The sequence below is a fragment of the Lonchura striata genome, chromosome 1, assembly GCF_046129695.1.
Source record: "Lonchura striata isolate bLonStr1 chromosome 1, bLonStr1.mat, whole genome shotgun sequence".
Taxonomy (NCBI): Eukaryota; Metazoa; Chordata; class Aves; order Passeriformes; family Estrildidae; genus Lonchura; species Lonchura striata.
The window spans coordinates 126,206,358-126,225,625 of NC_134603.1; the positions used below are offsets into that span (position 1 = coordinate 126,206,358).

Consider the following 19,268-nt stretch of genomic DNA (forward strand, 5'->3'; position numbering starts at 1 on the left):
CTTCAGCTGAATGTTCCATTTGCTGTGCTGTACTGCCACTGCCTACAGTACAGCTCTGTCATCAAAGATTGGTAACTTGGGTCCAAGAGCCTCTCATTGAAGTATGAGCTGCGTAAAGCTGGTCTGAGCCTCAAGAGCAAGGGAAAGTTAAAATATGGCTTATTGCTGTAGCTAATGTTTGCTCAAAAATAAATTAGTCTGCTAAGAACGGGCAGTGGTTTATGTTTGTTGGTGATGTGCAGTCCTTCTGACAGACTCTCTCTTCTGTGTATTGCTGTCTTGTTAGAATTCCTTTTCTTCTCTCTATATAATATAATTTAAATAATTCAGTATACGCAGTATTTGGTTAGATGAGGAGCATTTTAACATTATGATGCATTTACATTTCTCCTTTTTCAGAGAGAAACTTGAAAGTCTAACAACCCAACCTACATAAGTAGGGAGTAATTTTCTCCCATGTAACCCAAAAATGAACCTGAGGGATGAGACACATCACCAACATCTGTGTCTCTTTCTTGCTCTGTCACTGCTAATGCATTAACTTCATCCTTGACACAAAGGCCATGAATCTTTTTGAATAAGGGTGGCATTGTCTGTGTGAGGAACATGTAGAAGTCCATGGAGAAACATGGCCACAGAAGAGCTCTATTCTTAACAAAACCTGCTTTTGAAGAGGGATTAGGGTAGAATGAAATATAAATTGCTAGTGTTTTCCTCTGGGATGCTGATACTTAAAAAACACAATGGAATGTATTCTTTCTTATTTTTGAAGGCAAAGGCAGTGGGAACGTGTTTGCCTTTGGGCTTTTCTTATTTTCTTCATTACCACTGTTTTAGACACAGCAGGATATGGTTTTTTTTGGTAGTGAGACTAGGAAAAAAAACAAGATGCTTTTGAATTTTGAAACACCTGAAAGAAATTTCTGGAGGCATTTTATGCAGCAAAAATGGTGTCTGCAGCAAATCTGTCTCCCGACTTCTGTGAAACTGAACTTTCTACCCAATAATTTTTTCTTCTTCTAGGGCATCTAGTGCATTTTTCTTCCTCTCTAACAGTGCTGATAGCAATGCTCTGGGTCCTTGAGCTACATGCTCTTATGGGTCAAGCAATCCCCAGCAGAAGGCACCTGGCAAACTGTTGCTTGCCCTCGTAGAAAAAATGCCACATCTCTCAGCAGTCACTCAGGTTCACTCAGTGGTCACCTCCACAGCTGATCTCTTTCAACCTCTTCACTTCTTCACTCCCTCCTGACTTCCCACTGTGAATTGACATTGCCATCAGTCAAATAATTCCTTGCACCATTAAGCACTTGTCAGTGTACATCTTTATTGTTTAGTTGCTACAGCAAATGAAAAGCTTGGTCTCTGGTTCTTCCTATACATAGTTCCCTCTTTTTGCAGTGAAAGCTTTTTATACCTTTCCCTCTCAATGTTGATCAGTATGCCTGTTTATCCCACATGCATCCACCTCACTTCTCTTGTGAATGATTGTTCAGAATTTTTTCAGGTAAGTTCCTAGTTAATAGGTTTGTGCCCTCAAAAGTTTAATTTGGGATGCTATTTTATCATAGAAAGTATTCATGGAAAGGGGTAAGCATTTGGTTTTCTTATTTTCTTAGTCTCATAGAAAGAAACTGGGCCTTTAGCCATTCTCAGCACTCAGGCTGGAACAGAGAAGAGGTGGGACCCAACCCTGGTGTCAGCTGATGTAACCCTGAGCAGGAGGCACATTGCCAGTACCCATGGGTGTGTGTACAGCTTGTCCCCAGCATTTCCCATATCCCTTGACATGCTGGCCAAATGTGGTCATCTTTTGCCCAGGAATGTTTATATATCTCCCCCTTCTCTCATTCTGTGCTTGACTGGCCTGAAGACATGCCTCAATCACAGGGATCCCTCATCAGTTTGTCTTACCAAGAAATGCTTTCATGGGGGTGGAGGATTATTTTGAAAGTGGTTTTCCTTTTTCAGTATCTGTCTTTTCTATCTCCACACCAGGCAAGTGATGAACATTTTGAGGAATTCCCAGAGGGAACTTTAAGGAAATGGTTTATTCTATTTGCAGAAGTCCTTATTTTGTTTAAAAAAACTTCCACATGCAGTCTTGTTGTCATTTCTCTTTCAATATAATACCCCTGTGTAAAGGGATTGTTTTTCTTTCTCTCTTCCTCTCTTTTTCTCCCTTCTCCATGGGTTTCCTGTTTTAGCCTCTTGTGTCCTTTCATCATCCTTATTTACTGCCTCCCACTTTATGCAGCTACTGAAATAATTATAGGTGTTTTAACTATTTTGAGAACTATTTTTAAATTCACATGTGAATTATCAGTAGATTGTCAGAGATTAGTGCTGGCAACAAGTACACTGGTACTGTAAAATGAAGACTTACTTTCTGTAAATTTTTTGAGATTTTAGACTATAGATACCTTATGCTGCCATGATTAAACCTCCACAGTGTGTATGTAGAAGCCAGAGATTATTATCTTGCATGTTTATACAATGTGTTCAATTTTTCAGCATTTTGAGATGAAGCAGCAAAGCAAAATGTATTTCCTTTGATGGAGTCTGTATATGTTATCAAATATCCTCACTTATCAGAGGCAGAAGAAACAGTGATATCTTTATACAGATGAGGAATGCCAGATCTTGGAATTAACAGTGTTGGTACTAAGGAAACATTTTAGTTTCCAATTTTGTTCTGGTGGGGTAGTAGTAGCAAAAGCCAGAATGTATTGACATTGGAGGTTAGCTTTACCTACTAGCTAAAATCAGGACTCCAAAGGCCAAATAAAAGAGGTTTCTGGTAACAAAGGAACCTGAAAATCTATACAACCCTTAGAGGTGCTGGGTGACTGTTGAGCTTTGCTTGACCTCAGACTTGCATGCTGCTTGTGCACCAACCAGCACCTGAACAGACTGCCATTAGCTGAAGGTAGCTCTTGTGGCAAGAGCACCACAAGAGTAAGTGTGGGAAGTTGTGCAAGTAGGTTGTAGGTAACTTGTGTGGTAAATTGTGTAAGTACCAATTTGCATTTACAAAAGAAATATAGAAATATTAAACCATGGCACTGGGCAATGAAAACAAGCAGCTGGCCTCAGCTTTCTGCAGTAATGATTGGATATAAAGTATGCTTCCTTTTCCCATAACTCACCTACTGGAAATGGAACTGAAAATTCCTTTTTCTTACAGCTGCAGCAAAAGCAGGCCCAATCCAGTTTTTCTTTATTTTAAATGTGATAAAAAGAGATCTACTCAGACCGCAATGTTTGCTGCAGTAGTAACATGCTGCAATATTTCAGGGTCCCAAACAAAGCTATTGTATCCTATGTATGGACCCAAAAAGGTGCTGGATTTTTTCCTTCTCTCTTCCTCCCCCTTCTTTGTTTCATTTTTTGTCTCATTTTTTCCCCAGATATCTTAATGTATCTGTTAATCATCAGCATTTATATCTCATTACATATAGGATGTGTGAGAGGATCCTGGGAAAGTCACTAGATTATGTCTTGCTTTTTAGCACTAACTTGAAGAGCTTTTCTGCAAAAAAGAACTCTCATTTTTTATTTCCTCCAGCTTCTGTTTCTGGGATACAGTAATTTCAACGTGTAGGATACTAAATTCTCACTTGAAACTTCTGTGACTCCTCTTCCATTAGGAGACACAACAATTCTTGTTTTCTTCAGCATTAGGCAATGTAACTTGAGAGGCTCATCCTTCTGTTGCCTGCCTCAAAGAAACTGCACTAAAATGAAACAGAACTTGTAGCCAGAATAAGAAAGAAGAGAGACCTAAATATCATCTCTTAGGCTGTCACTATGATGGTGCAGTCTCTAAGGAAGGATACTTTAAGTCATTCTTGGATTGACTAGAAGGAAATCTGACCTGATCTTCTTTCTGGGAGGAATATAAGAATAATAAAACAGAAAGTGTTGAAAATGCTTTCTATTAATTGGCATGGAAAGTAACAGATATAGATCTTTCCCTTTAATAATTCTACTCAAACTTATCTGAAAGCAGGAGGTAGGATGTCTATTTTATTTTTAAAAAAATATTTTATTCAAGACCTGAATGAAAGTTACTGCGTAATTGGCTCAGTTCCAATTACAAAATTAATTTTGTGAGTTATTGGACTTCACTATGGGCTGGGGTTATCACATTGTACTGTAGCTGTAGCACCTCCTGGATTTAATGCACTTATAATTGTAAGACTCAGGATTGTGATGTTCTTGGGCAGAGTTCATAAATTTACTCATCATCTAACCTTCATTGTTTTTTCATGTCACACTACAGGAACAAGCTCAATTATTCTTCAACAGTTTCCCCTTTTTCAAATTGCGTACTTGCTGATATTATATATGGTTAACTAACTGTCTTCTAGGAGGAAAATTCTTCCAGTAGTGGAACAGATTCCCTAAGCAGCGGAGAGATTCCACGAAGCCGGTCAGAGGGGACTTTGATTGATGTGGATGACCAGCCACCTTCAGACAGCTACAGTATGGCTCTTCTGCTATTTTCTGTACTAAGGCTATCCAACTAAAGTCTGTATTTCTGCAAAACTCTGGGTCGGGCAGGTTGGGAGGACAAGCTGAAATCTTTAATATTACATTTACAAATGCTACTTAGAGTAAGTTTACTGGGGGTCAAAGTGGGGAAGAGAAGAGGAAGTTCTTAGCCAAACTAGATAAATTTAGGGTTTTAAGAACATGAAGGCAGGGTAATTTTGAAGGTAGATAAATTTAAAACTGGAATCTTGGCAAAGTTGATTTAATCTCCTTGCTATTTTAACCCCAAAGCTGAGAAAAATTTGGCCTCCACAAGGCAGGCATTCTCTTAGCTTCTTGTCCAGTAGCAGATGTAACAGCAAGTCTGACACTTGCTGTGTAAGTTGTGGAGCAGGAATTATTTCTTTGTGGACATGCTGCACCCCAGTAATTGTATAGTTGTGCTTTCTCATGCTCTTGGCATGATAAAGCATCTGTCCTAGTGAGTCAGGCTCTGACAGAGTTTTCTGCTTATATTTTTCCTGTAGAAACAAGCCCTTTAGGATGGGGAAAAAACCCAAACAAAACCCTCATGTTTATTTTGGGCTTAATTAATCAATATTTTTAATATGCAATACTAATCTGACTAATAACATTACAGCACGAGGAAAGATTTTGGCCTATGGGAAGAGACAAAAGAACTTTTCAGTGGTGCTTGAGCAGCATGTCTCCCTCTGGTGACCCTGGTTAAGACAAAGTACATGAGGGAAAGGAGGCTGCCCCTGGGCTCAATCCCCCTGGCAGCTCACCTGGAAGGCTCTTGTCAAGACAATGTTAGAGCTTTGTAGATAGGCAGCTGGCAAACAGGTAAATTCCACCTTGTTCTTCCAAACTGGGAATTTTCTGGAACCATGGAAAGACGTCATGGTTTTGGCTTTTTATTACAACTTGGAAAAGGAAACAAAAAGAGAAGTACTAATGTTTTTGTTTTTGTTTCTTTTTGTGGCTGTAGGCACTATCATGCTTGCATTTGAGCAGTATAGAGTAATCTATAAAGTAAGCTATAGATATGATGAAAAAAATAGAAATAACGCCTTTTGTCTCTAAAATTTAAACTCGGCAAGAATATATAAAGAAGGGATGGTATAGCCTCTCTCTCTCTATATATATATATAAAAGGCAAAAAATAGAAACCCTTAGCATAAAAAGCTGCAAGTATTCCATTGCAAGAAGGGTGAGTTGCAATCAACTGTAAACCAGCTTCTCTGAACAATTGCTAATATAAAATGTAAGGATGTCTCTTCTTCAGAAAAAATAATTATTACTGCTAATAATGAGTATTTTATTAGAAAACATATAAATATCACTTATGCACCCAGATTTGTCTATTTAAATGCAATCTCAGAAAATTAGTCACACAAACATTTCTCTCCAAACCTCAAGTTGTACAAGGTCTCATAAATTATATCAGTGATTGTTTTCTAATGGAAAGCTAGTATAACAAATTCCACACACATGGAGATAAATTGTAAGAGTGCTGTTATCAATTAAATGCACATGCATTAGCATTAAAAGGAATATTGAATAATGCATTTATCTGTACAGTCTGCAGTGTTTGAAAAAGGAAACTAGTTGTTTATTCTTTGCAAAGAGACAGACACAAAGGAAAGAAGTTCACAGCATTTTGTAAGATGCCAAAGATTAATGGAATATTATTGTTTGAACCTTATGGAACTTCATCATACTCAATGCCAATTAATAATCATACAAGTTGATAATGATCAACACCTCAAAGAAGTCGCTTTACATCCTTCAACACCAATATGTTATTCAGCACTAATTTGTTAGTAGTCTTTCTATTAAGTAAGATTCCTAATTTAATCAACTTTGATAATGTTTAAAAACCTGAAGGAGAATTACAGAAATTATCTATGTCTATTTGAGGAAGAAAATTTAGTCACCTCTTAGTTTAACAAACTATCAGTTGGACATGAATGGAACATCTCAAGTCTTTGTGCTTCAGGAAATGCTTCTTTTTCTCTTTTAAACAGATGTCAATGAAAGTAAACTGGATTTGGATATTGACTGGCCTGGCGTATTCAAACATGCTCAATCTGTTTCTAAGACTAATCCTTTCTGGAATGAACTGTCAGGATCCAACCCTTTTGTACATGACATAGCTGCTTCCAATAGAAATGAAAATAATAAGCGTCTTTCTATTTTAAAGGAAAAGCCTTATTTGTTCTCTAAAATTTCAAGCAATAGGGACTCTTTGGATTCCTCAGGTGATGAGCTAGATATTGACTGTCTCCTAAGAAGGAATTCAGCAAGGAGATCTGGACGATCCAAGAGTGTCTCTGACTTCCTGGATATAGTTGATAACCAAAAATTTAATGCTCACAATACAGCGCCTCAAAAAACTACAGCTTCTGATCTGACATGGCTTCAGAATGACCGTGAAGCCTACAAGATGGCTTGGCTGAGCCACCGACAGCTGACCCGCTCCTGCCTGGATTTAGAAGCCATGAGCCACAGCCCTGGGTGGGCACAAACACAAGCTACAGACATTCATGTAGTTTGTAAACTGGATCACGAAGGGGGGTCAGTACAGCTACCTGACTCAGATATCAACATTCATGTCCCTGTGGGTCATGTGTTACCAGGAGAATTCCAAGAAGTTGGTTTAAAGGCTATCCTTAACCCTCCATTGTCATGCAACAATGAGCTGTCCAGCACAGTAAGTCCTCTGATAGAACTTACACTGAGCAACCTCAACACGAGTGAAGCCATTTACCTAGAAGTGAAAGTTGCAGCTAAAGTGAAGAATGATCCACTCAGCCAAGTTATGAGTGATATCGTGTGTTTCTTTAGTCTCAACAAAGAAGGACCTTTTAAGAAGCTAGAGAATTGCTATATATATCAAGATACCATACAAGTGAAGCTAACAGACCTAAGTCATGTGATGTATGCAGTGATTGCTGTACAAGCAAGCAAAATCCAGCCTCCAGCAACTAATGTGTGGGACTATGTCCATAGAACAGTCTCAGTTGGAATTTATGGTCCCAAATATATTCATCCATCTTTTACAGCAGTTTTTACAGTCTTTGGTCATAACTACATTCCAGGAAAACTCACGATTTGTGATATAAAAAAAGGGGGGAAGAATATGCCTCCTGTGGTGTTTCAGCTGTGGGGAAAGCATACATTTCTTCTTGAAAAACCACAAGATCTAAATATTTCTTTGATATCCTGTGATCCAGATTTTCAAGTAAAAAAGGAAGATCAAAGTAAAAATATTAAAAAGGAGGAGCTGAAAACTGGTGAAATGGTCCGCCAACAATTCCTATTTTCCATGCTTGGATGCAGGGAGATGCATGTCTTTGTTTTCCTTGTTCAGATTAAAATCTTGAAAAGTAGCCAAGTAACACAGTTCCATGTTACAACTCCTGATCCAGCTCCAAAATTAAGTGGAATTATTAATAGGCCAAAGCGCATACAAAACCGCAAAGAAATCAAGTCTGCACCATGGCTTTTGATACCAACAATAAAATATCCAAAGTTTCAAGACAAAACTCTGAGTGTCAGTACTTATGGAGTGGCTTTGAAAACTGTGTTACGACAGAATAAGATTGACTATTTGCTGGAATATTTTAAAGGAGACACAATAGCACTGCTTGGTGAAGATAAAGTTAAAGCCATTGGACAAACTAAAATGAAAGAGTGGTATGTGGGTGTTCTCAGAAGAAAGATTGGTCTTGTACATTGCAAAAACATTAAAGTGATTTCTAAAGAACAAGCTATGGACACTGCTGATAGTGAGCTAACAACCAGGAATCTTGTTGAACAAATTGCATTGCCATTCAAAAAACTGACTTATATCTACTCGGTAGTTCTGTCTACAGTATCAGAGAGTGTTTATGACTGGAGAGCTTTAGCTGAGGTGTTGGGATACTCACATATGTCTTTGGATGACTTTAATGAGGCACATATTGATAAAGAATCAGAAAGAGTTGCACATGTTGTGAAAAAGATGAAGCAAGACTGCCATGCTAACAAAAAAAAAAGACTATTTCTTTATGAACTCATTGTTGTAAGTATTGCATGAGCTAACTGGCTTGTTGGGAGTGTATTGCCAAGATACCACTGATTAGTAATGTAGGAACAAGAAAACATGATTCTGTATCCTTACAGGATCTTTATAAACCTGAATATATTACTAGAAGTTGTAGACACCAATAGGTGGAGAATAAATCCAAACTCTCATGAAGGAAAATACTTTGATCAATTAATTCTGAACAGGCTTCTGTTAATGCTCCATGAACTGTGTTCATCTAGTAGGTTGACTAAGATGAGATTTTTGGTTTTTAAATAGTCATGATTTGAACTCTTTTGTCATTTTCCTTGGTAAATTGCTTTCCTGAGAAATTCACATTCCTGTTATGAAGTATTACGTAACATTACTATACTGTGGGAATTCCACTATACATACATAGATATAGATAGATATCATCTATATGCCATAGGTATATATGATTCATATGTTTAAAAGGGACATCTCAATCCAAATGTTGAGGACTAGATTTTCTATCCACACCTTACAACTTCATAGTCAATGATGTATCCCAAGAAAGATATTGCAAGTATTTCAGTATGTATTTTCATGGACCTCATTTGTAAGCCATTGGACAACTTCTATGTGACTAAATGCTGCCAAATGTGAATCAAAAGTTTATTCTAATTATTTCCAGGCAATAAGTGGCACTATTAACAATCCCGTTATAAATGAAATTCAATATCACATCTATCATACTAGAGATGGCACGAATTATATCTACTACATGTGACAATCCTAATTTACTTACTGATCTGTGTGCAAATTAGTTTGAAATTAATGGTCACTTAATACTCTCCTTGGCTCTGACAAAAAAGTTGACCAGCCTGTTAAGGGACAGAAGATAATTAAATTTCTGATACGAAAATAAAATATTACAAAAATGGATGTTTAAAAACTCACATTGTTGCTATTCATCTAAAGCCTTTCGACTATCCTGAACTGTAAACCTCAACTGAGTTTACCTCAAAACTAGTCTGTCCCCTTTGAAGTGTTGACAGAAATTTCAGCAGGATTCAGAAAGTTCTGGTAGCAGTGTCCACTTACAATTCTTAAGAGCACATCAAAGTTTGTGGAATAAAACTGAGCCACTATGAAGTACAGCAAAGTCTGTCTCTCTTTACAAAAAGGAGAGGGGGTCCTAAATGTTAAAATTGTCCAAACTTTTAACTGAACACAGTGAAACACAGTTCATTATAAAACAGGCAAAAAGTGCGGCATAATTAGATTAAGCTTATAGAATCATAGAACAGCTTGGGTTGGAAAGGACCTTAAAGATCATCACATTCCAACCACCCTGTCTTGGGTAGGAGGCCTTTCACTAGACCATGTTGGTCATGTCCTGTTTTGTGAGATTTATATATTTTTGCTAGAAAGTGCCAATACGGGTTCTTTTCTTTGTAGAACTAGATATAAGTCTAGATGTGATCCATGTAATTTTTGGGTAGAATTTTCAGTTACTTCTTTTAAATATGTCAATTTTTTGTGTTTTATTGGGTTCTTGCTTATCAGAGCAAACACAAACTGAACAACTTTGTTTCCAGTTTTGGGGAATTTTGTGCAGTCAGCTTCTCACTACTTTGTATACCAAATTTCTATTGTTTGCTGTGAGGATTTTATTGGTTAGTACTTTAAAATTAAATCACACGTATGTCTGATTTCTGCAGAACTGCTTGATATTTCAGTAAAAATCAGTTTCTGAAACCCAACAAATTTTGTATTTTGCTCTTGATCCTTCCCTGAAAATCTAAAAGTTTCAGTGGAATATTTTGGTGTTAATGTGAGGAGAAGGAAAAAATCCAACATTTATTTCTCCCATTAGGTTTTATCAAAACAAATAAAGAAAGAAGAATGCAACATATCTACATTTTAAGGTTTTACTCATTTAACTATTTTGAGTGTCATTAAATGTTCTTTTGGCAAGGAGAAGGGAAAGGTTTCGTGTTTGCATTTCTCCTTAATGGTCAAAAAATTGTTAGTTCTGTGGGAGGAGTAAATCAAAAGGTGCTGGCCAATGTGATCAGTGATTTTCCATATAAAACCCTAGATTAAAGACCACAACTTAGTATAATAGTGCTCTAAGTTAATTTTCATGTTTTGTGTCATACTTCTAAGAAGCTAAATTTTTTTTTTGTCCCAAATATTTTTGTTGGAGAAGTATGATTTCTTTCAGGATCTGTAAGTTTGGCAGGACCCACTTGACAGTGGAATGCTGAAGCTGCTGAATGCCAGCTAGATTTTTTTCCTTAAGCTCATGGACATTTTTCCTCTGAAAGTGTTAGCATTTTGTAGGAAAAAAACCCACATATTTGTAAGAGCACAAAAGTAAAAAAAAGTCTTCCTGTTTACATAGAAATGCAGAATAGTGCTATAAAGTTAAATTTAAATGTTCTGTTTGTAATTACTGGTGAAGGATCACTAATAAAAATCATTGTTGCAGGCACTTTTGAAAATAGATTGCCAGGGATTAGTGGCACGTCTTACCCAGGACACCATCATTTTGACTGCAGCTGTCAAGCTTGGCAAAAGCTGGCGGGAGCTTGCGGAGAAGTTAGCCCGCCTCACAAAGCAGCAAATAGAGGCTTACGAAGTGCCCCACCACGGGAAAAATGGAGCAGTAACTCTGGAGGTAAGGGGCTGGTGTAACAGTACATGCACATCTCCTCCTCTGCACAAACACAGTGAGGGAGGGACCTTCCTTCTTCCTGGTTTTGCAGGCTTCTTTCCTTTTGCCCTGTCCAGTGAAGGTCTCAGTTCCTGCCTTGAGCTTCAGGGCTAGGTTCAATCCTTTTTTGTTTTCCTGGCCACTTGTTAACCTCACTCGCACCTCTGCTGTCATTTCAGGGAGGAGGACCAGCCGGTCCTTGCAAGATCCACTTCTAATCACCCTCTGTACAGTTTTTGCTGTTTCCACAGAAAGAAAAAAGGAAGCTGACTTCTATCATTAATACTTTTCTGTGCCAGAGTGACACTTTTTGTCATTTAGCTTAAGTATCATGAAAAGAGGTTGGAAGCCCTGACACCAATTTTATTTCTGATGTATGAATGTGGCAAATCTATCCTTTAAGCTTATAGTTTTTCAGGTAGATCATGATATTTTTTTTTTCCTTTGCAAAGCATTTTTCTTGTACGGAAGTTTGAGCTTTGTATAAAAGTCAATTTATCCTCTCATATATATTTTAGTGCATACAGATATAAGGAGCAATTTAGGTGCCTAATTAAATCTCTAGTGCTATTTGAGGTGACCAGAGATACTCATGGCATCCATGCAATGTCACATATCCTACAAGACTTGGGGTGGACACTTGTCCACACTGCTGAGCTGAGGGTCAGCCTCTGCCCCTGGCATGCCTTTGCCTCTGCAACCAGATTACTTCCTGCCCTTCTCTTCTCTGACACCAAACCATGCAGTAGCTCCATTCTTTCCCACAGAGTTATGTGCCAATGACTCCTAGGTCAGGTTCCAGACTGGTTTTTACTCTGAAAATCCCTTTTTTATGAGCATTGCTGAATGATCTTTCTGACTTGAAAGCTTGCATTCAGGCTTGACTCTCCCTCTGCCTATACCATCATCTCCTGTTTATTGCAGGTAATATACATGATCCAGACTACATTCCTTCTCTCTCACCTCTTAGTGTCAAAGGAATTGCTATTTCCTATTCACAGGTTCACAACTACTCAAGATAATTTTTTTCTTCCTTTTTCTGTTTCACTGTAGCTGATTCTACTTATTCCCTGCCAAACCTTTCCTTTCCACTGCCTGAATCCAGTGCATCTGTCATCTTGTTTTCATTTGCTTGGTGATAACTATCAAGATATTTTGGCTCTAATCATGAACCTCTTATTCCTTTTGAATGTTCTGCCCTCCCTCCCCAATCAATATTTGATCAAAATTCTATGTGCTTGCTCATGTGCTCCTGCACTTTTCAACAAAATTGTTGTTTGCAATAACTGCCTCCTTCTCAGATCCAGTTTTTCTCTTTGAGCTATTTTGTGTATTTTTTTTTTCTTTTCTGGGTACTTCAGTCTGGATGCACCTTCCTCCAATTTTTTTCTCATAAAATTATCAGCCTTTCCAATCCTATATCTACTCTCTTGGTTTTTTTTCTTTTTTACTGTTAGGCAGTCCTACACTTTTGTTCTAGTTACTAAGCTTTCTGTGTATGGCTAACCAACCCCCAGCTTTCTACAGAAGGAATTATTGACATGAACAATATACAACTCTGCTGGTTTCCATGTTATTTGAGAATGTTTCCCCTTTGCTGATAGACAGTAGAAATAAAACAATCTTATAACTGTTTTTCCAGCATAATGCCTATTTTTTTTATATTAAGAAAATTTTAAAATAAATACTTACTTTACTTTGAATGGGTTTTGATATTCCATGAAGACTATCTTCTACCTCATACACCCTACTAATTTGTTTTCAAGAGTTTTTTTGTATTATTTTTATGGCAAACCACCCAGAAAATTCTCTTCCTTTCAGTGACAATGTCTGCTGACAAAACATAGTACATTCAAATTCATCATAATCGAAAGTCCATAATACAGTACACTCTATTTTTTCAGAGAACATTCAACAAGCAGAGATCAGAATTTTTCTGTATTTCTGTGTCATTTTTCAAGGATTATAGTGTGTCTATGGGGGATTATTGGTTCTGGGTGAGTTTTATAACTGTGCTTGTCCACATGGGTGTGAGTTCAAAACACAAGGTTTCTAGCACTGGTGTCTCGCATGATCACTCTGTACCCTCAATGTCCTCTGAATCTAACCCAAATTTCAGTTCTTTCTTGTGAATATCAGTGCTTTCTTCTGACCTCTAACTTTTCTACTCATAGTAGTTTTTTGCCTTAAAACCTGAACTCCAACAAAGCTGGGGGAGGTTAATAAGTCTTGACTAGCTATTGAGGATTATATGAAAGTATTTACTAGTTCATTCCCCACCAAGGATTGATTGGTTAAAAAATGTTTCTGCTTTTAGACTTCATATTTTTCTTGGTGGAAGAAATCTTCTTGCAGATGATCACAGAGGCAACTTGAGGTACCTACAATTGGTGCATAGATTATGAAGTGTATTTCATCAGTAAGTTCCAAACCACTTTGTGGTGGATATAGGTGTCCTTTCTGCGTACTCAGCAGAGAGAGTGGGAAAGAGGGAAGACTCAAGCACACAACTGAGATGAGACTTGACCAGGATGCTGCAGTGATTCTGCTTTGATACAATTCAGGATTTTGAATGCAATTCAGTTCACCCATTGCATTAGAGTACATGGCTGTGGAGAAGAATCTACCTTAGAACCACTGCTATGTTTGCAGTACTAGTTTAATGTGATTAGTTAATTATGCATCAGTGGTGATCAGTTTGTAAACCTACATTCTCCTTTTTCTTCATGATTTCTTTTCTTTTGCCTTAGATTAAAAAAAAAAAAAAATCAGTTGTGCTAGATTTGAGGAAACCAAGGTTTGTGTTTAAGGATATTTCAGCCAATTGTCTTATTACAATGTCAGATTGACTATCAGCATAAGTCAAAGCATAACATCTTTTCATAGTCATTGTCTTTTCACATTCTAGTGAAGACAGAAGACTGTACCCTCATTCTTTAAACATCTGAGTCTAACAGGAATGTAACAAAAGGAAGAAAGAGACCCAGAAAAAGCATATCCAGTAAGAGAATTTCAGGAGATAACAGCTTTTTTTGTTGGCTACTTTGGCTATCAAGCTAAAAATAGGAATACAGAAACTTTCTGGTCCCAACATAAATACAACAGTGATGACCTGCTTTAGTTCATTAAAATATGTTATAATACCTAACATTTACAGTAGTACATTAAAAAATAATTTTCAACTTAGCCTTAAAAAAAAAACCACAAAAAATTCATAAATCTCCTTCTTCCCACCTACCACAAATGTACTTTTTTCCTCTCCTTCTGTAACCTTATGCTTATGACTTAAGATAGATTTGCTTAAAGGAAAAATTTGGCACCATTCAACTGGGAAAATGATGATGCCTTTCTCTCCTGTAGACCAAAAGTGAGAAAATTCACTGAATGCACAGGCACTTTTTTATTACTTAAACTCAAGGTAGAAACTAGACTAATCAGACTGTGAGATGGTAAGTTTAGACTACACTAGTCCAATGACACTGTGGGGCTGTAAGTCTATTTTATTTTTTTCCCATTTGTGTATGCCAGCTGAATTTGAGGAAAATGTTTATAGAAACAATGACAGATCAGTCTTGGCTAAGCTGAAAGATCTCACCAAAAATATGGAGAAAAGTTCAAAGTTATGAGCAAAGAAATTCTCTTCCTACTCAGTTCCTCCAGGGATCAAGTAAATAAAGCTTAAATTAAGGAAGTAAAGCTTTATGTTGTGTACTGTTTGTAAATTAATAAGATAATATTGAGGAAATAACTAATTTACATCAGAATTACCCTTCACAACCATAAAAACTGGGGGGGGGTTTGATAAAAGAGGAAAAAATGCTAAAAAAACCTCAACTTCCTGGTCACTTTTATGTATATACATAAATGTGCAGTAATCAGTACATATACATTTATTACTATGCATAGGTATGTCCATGTTAAAACAGTGACCGACAGAACCTTTTAGGAGAGTCATGGGTTTCTTTGTGGATTTGTGCATCATCCCTGCAACTGTTTACTCAATTGCTGTTTGTAAAACCTTTATTGCAATAAGGAGAGGGAAAATAGAATTTTGATTGCCCAAGTAACATTTGGAAAAGCAGTAGCTGGGAAAATAATTATTTTGTTTGTTAACTGAGCAAATTTACTCAGCACTGTGAAAGATAGAAGTCCAGTTTGGTATCTGATTCACACTGCTATAACTTAATGTTGTTAGACCAATGACAAATTACACCAGCTGAGGATCTGGTCCATTTGTTTGTCATAAACCAAATAAATTATAGTTTGAAAAACAAAAAAGCACCGCTAACCTATGTTTTAATTTCCTTCGTTTCTTGCAGGAAAATTTTAAGATGTTTTGTCCTTATTAAAAAAATTATAAAAGTTTTTTAATTGCCTGTTTTAGAGTGTTTGGGTGCTTTTCTCCCCTTTTTAAAAATAGATTTTACAAATAAATCATATTAGAGTCATAGAATCGTTGAGGTTGTAAAAGACCTCTAAATTCAGCTAGTCTGACTGCCTAATTAGCTCAGCACTTCCAAGTCCACACTAAACCCTGTCCCTAAGTACCAACATGTGCTTAAATTCCTCCAGGAATGGCAACTCAACCACTTCCCTGAGCAGCCTATTTCAATGCCTAACCTACCTTTCAGTGAAGAACTTTTTCCTAATACCCAATCTAAATTAATTAAGGGGTCATCATTCTGCTCCCCATCCTTTTTTTCCAGCTCAGTGGAATGGGTACCCAGAGAGCAGCTGGTTCTGGGTATTTAATCCTGAAGCAAGGGAGGCATTAAGTACCTCAAATTTTCCCTCATACTTTGCCACAATGTTGGCCCTGTATCCAATAAAGATTGGAGATTCTCCTTAGCCTAAGGATGCAGATGTCTTTTTAGAAGCATCTTTTATTGTCTTTTAAGGCAGTAGCCAGATGTACTTTCTGCTGCTGTTGTCAGAAAACATTTCTGAAAGGTAAATAGCATGTTTAAAATTTTCAGGCTGAGTAGAGAGACAGTAGAATGATGATTAATGGGGCAGTAACCATCAAAAGCACAACCAAATAGGGAAAATGTTGCTGGTTTGTCTTGGTTTGAAAAGACAGCTGTCTGCTAAGGAAGGCGGGAGTCATCCTTGAAATGGAAAATGTAAACCCCCTCCCTCGAAATTATTATAATTTTGAAATTAAGAGGCTCTCAGGCAAAGACATGGGAATAATAACAGTTCTTTACTAGGAAAATTAAATATACCAATGCAATAGTACAAAAAAGAAAACAAATCACTGACAGAGTCAGAATACGACTGGACACCCTATGGGTCAGGGTGTTGGTAGCAGTCCTGATTAAATGATGGCTGCAGTACTCCTGCAGTGCCAGGTGTGGTTCTGTTGGAGCAGGGATCCTGTAGAAGGCTGTAGTTTTCCTCTGAAGGTCCAGCAGTGGTGTGGATGGGCCTGGTCTTCTTCTGGGAAGCCAGTGGAGAAGACAGCTGCTCCTCCAGGAATCCAGTGGGAAAAAGGTGTCTCTGGTGTTCTAAAGCTCTGATTATATCAAGGTAGGAATGCTTGATTCTGCCCTCTGGGTGGAGCTTCTCACAATGGGATGATGTAATTTTATCAGTTACACAGTGACACTTAATGACCCATTAACAGAAGATATCTACCCAGAGGGAGGATTGGTTGTGGAAGAGATAAAGAAAAAAACTGCTCAATTAACAGAAGATAACTGCCACACCTCTTAACAGATAACAAATAGAATACACATCCCCATCCTAAAACATGGATGTATGCATTGCAAAAGATGAAAAGTATTTTCCTTCCACTCTTGTTCTTTGACTTATAGTTTCAGACAAGGATATATTTTGATTTGGTGATAATCATCTGTGTGAAGAATTTATCTATTATTTACCTCTGAGAATTTGAGAGTTTCATAGAAATAATGTAAATAAGATTACTGGAGTTTTTATATCAACATGACTCTTTTTATAAAGCATTTCAGCACACCTAGTGATTAAACACTTATTTTATCTTTTCTTTTCTGTGACTTTTCAACTATTTAGCTTTTTTTTCTCAATAATTAAATTTCTGCCAATATTTTTTTCTCCTTTATTTTCAGATGATGTGGAAACCTGCATATGACTTTCTCTACACTTGGGCTGCCCATTATGGAGATGGTTATAGGGATGTCTTACAGGACCTACAATCAGCCTTGGATAAAATGAAAAACCCAGTAACAAAACAGTGGCGAGAGTTAACTGGAGCTCTGATTCTTGTGAATTGCATGGAGGTGTTAAGAGCAAGTGCCTTCTCCAAAATGGAGGAAGAGTAATGGACAAAATATTTTTGGAAAATCTTCTAGGAAACTATACCTCTGTATAGAGCTTGTGTATTTATGTTTCAGAGACACTTGTAGAGCATGACAGAATGAAGTTTGTTTTAACTGAGCTGATGTTGGGTCTAGCCCTATGGTTCTCAACAACAGATTGCCAGAGTGTACTAGTGGCTTCTGAGTAAATAAGAAAAGAATGGGGAATTAAACTAATGAGATCAACAAAAATGACTTGTATTCTATGGGGTATTTTCTAAAAGGAGCAATTTCTGATTGCACTGACTTCTAGGCAGAGATCAGTTTCAAAAACAGAACTATACATGGATGAGTTTAGCCTGTGGAGCCTAGGTTTACATTGTTTTCAGTAAAAAATCTAAATATTTAATACATTTAATATTTGGTGCTCAAACCCCTCAACTCTAATTCAGTGGGTGCAGGTTAGCCTACAAAAAAACCTTTAAAAGTGTTTCTTCCTCATCTGGGACAAAAATAATCTAATTGTCTCACCACACAGGAATTCAACAGTTCCTGGGAAAATAGGTGTGTGCTGCATACACTCAAAAAATAGGTGTGTGCTGCACTTTTCCAAAACAGCTTCGGTATCTATTTTAAAGACTCAAGAGAGACAGAAGATAAAAATCTCAAAGGTGTTTGATTTTGATATATTTGTTGATGTAACTCAATAGGGTTTTGTCTCTTTTCATATATTTTTTTAGTTTATATATCCGTAATTTTTTTCTACATTCTGCTGAATGGAAATTCCAGAAAATTCCAGAAGCCTTCTTTATGCACACTGTCCATCCCCCTGATAATTTCTGTAGTCCTTCCCTGTTGCTTTTAGGTAAGAACATAGGGGAAGGAGACTTTGTAGGTACAAGGACTGAAAATAATTCATACCCACATCTGTTGATTGTTTTCTTCTACCTCACTGGATATGGAAGATGACTATTATTTTCTCAAAAAAAGTTAACAGTGGAGTGCTTTTAAGATTAATTTATTTATGGAGCAATGAATTATAACTAGTCATATGTTCGAAAAAGAACCCTGCTTAGATGCCGTCAGTAAAAATTTTCCAATGACTGAGTAGGTTATTGTAAGTACAGAAAATACAGGCTGAATAATACTTACAGGCTGACCAAATTTTTAAATATAATTTTAATGTATTAAATATATTTTTTTGTTAAGTGGTAGATCTAAAAGGTTAAATCCATTTTGAGCTCCTTTGATCAACATTCATTCAGAAACATCAGCAAATACTCAAGACAACCAGTTGAAAAGAGAATTGGCATTCTGCCATCACTTGTGGTTGACAAGACAAAGCCAAATTCTTTGAGGAGTAGCACAAAACAGCACTTCTGTCCAGAAACTGCGCTTTCTCTATTGTCTTAGTTCATTTCTAAAAAGGGAGGTTTTGCCATTGTAAAATGAAACTACATTTAGACATTTTTCTTCCCCTCTCCTTTCCTCTAACCTTTTTCTTTTCTACTTTCATTAAGCTTTCCCAAAGTACCCAGAGCTCAGGAAGGAGGGTGAGGAAGGAGTACTTGCCTGAATAATAGGTAAATTAATTCACCAGAAAGTCCTCTAGCATCAGGGCATTTACTGAATTAACATTTGTGCAAGTTATCTGCTTTCAGAGGACTTGCCCCTGATTTGCAAGACAATGAGGAATTCAGTCCATAGAGCACTATCTGCTATTGTGGATCAAGGAAAG

At 37.1% G+C, this 19,268-nt stretch overlaps 1 protein-coding gene across 1 annotated transcript; it reads left to right on the forward strand.

Annotated features, from left to right (window-relative positions):
• Positions 1-3,072: 3,072 nt before the first annotated feature.
• MACC1 (MET transcriptional regulator MACC1) lies at positions 3,073-17,815 on the forward strand. Its single transcript, XM_077782435.1, has 5 exons — positions 3,073-3,123; positions 4,374-4,488; positions 6,528-8,566; positions 11,028-11,216; positions 17,342-17,815. The coding sequence occupies exons 1-5, from the start codon at positions 3,073-3,075 to the stop codon at positions 17,552-17,554; spliced, it is 2,607 nt and encodes an 868-aa protein (XP_077638561.1). The 3' UTR covers positions 17,555-17,815.
• The last annotated feature ends 1,453 nt before the right edge of the window (positions 17,816-19,268 follow it).

Excerpts from the sequence above, each read along its gene's own strand:
- MACC1 (XM_077782435.1), top strand. The coding sequence starts at position 3,073 with ATGAAAACAAGCAGCTGGCCTCAGCTTTCTGCAGTAATGATTGGATAT. Across the intron at positions 8,567-11,027 it reads TTCTTTATGAACTCATTGTT|GCACTTTTGAAAATAGATTG; the intron begins GTAAGTATTGCA and ends TCATTGTTGCAG. Across the intron at positions 11,217-17,341 it reads ATGGAGCAGTAACTCTGGAG|ATGATGTGGAAACCTGCATA; the intron begins GTAAGGGGCTGG and ends CTTTATTTTCAG.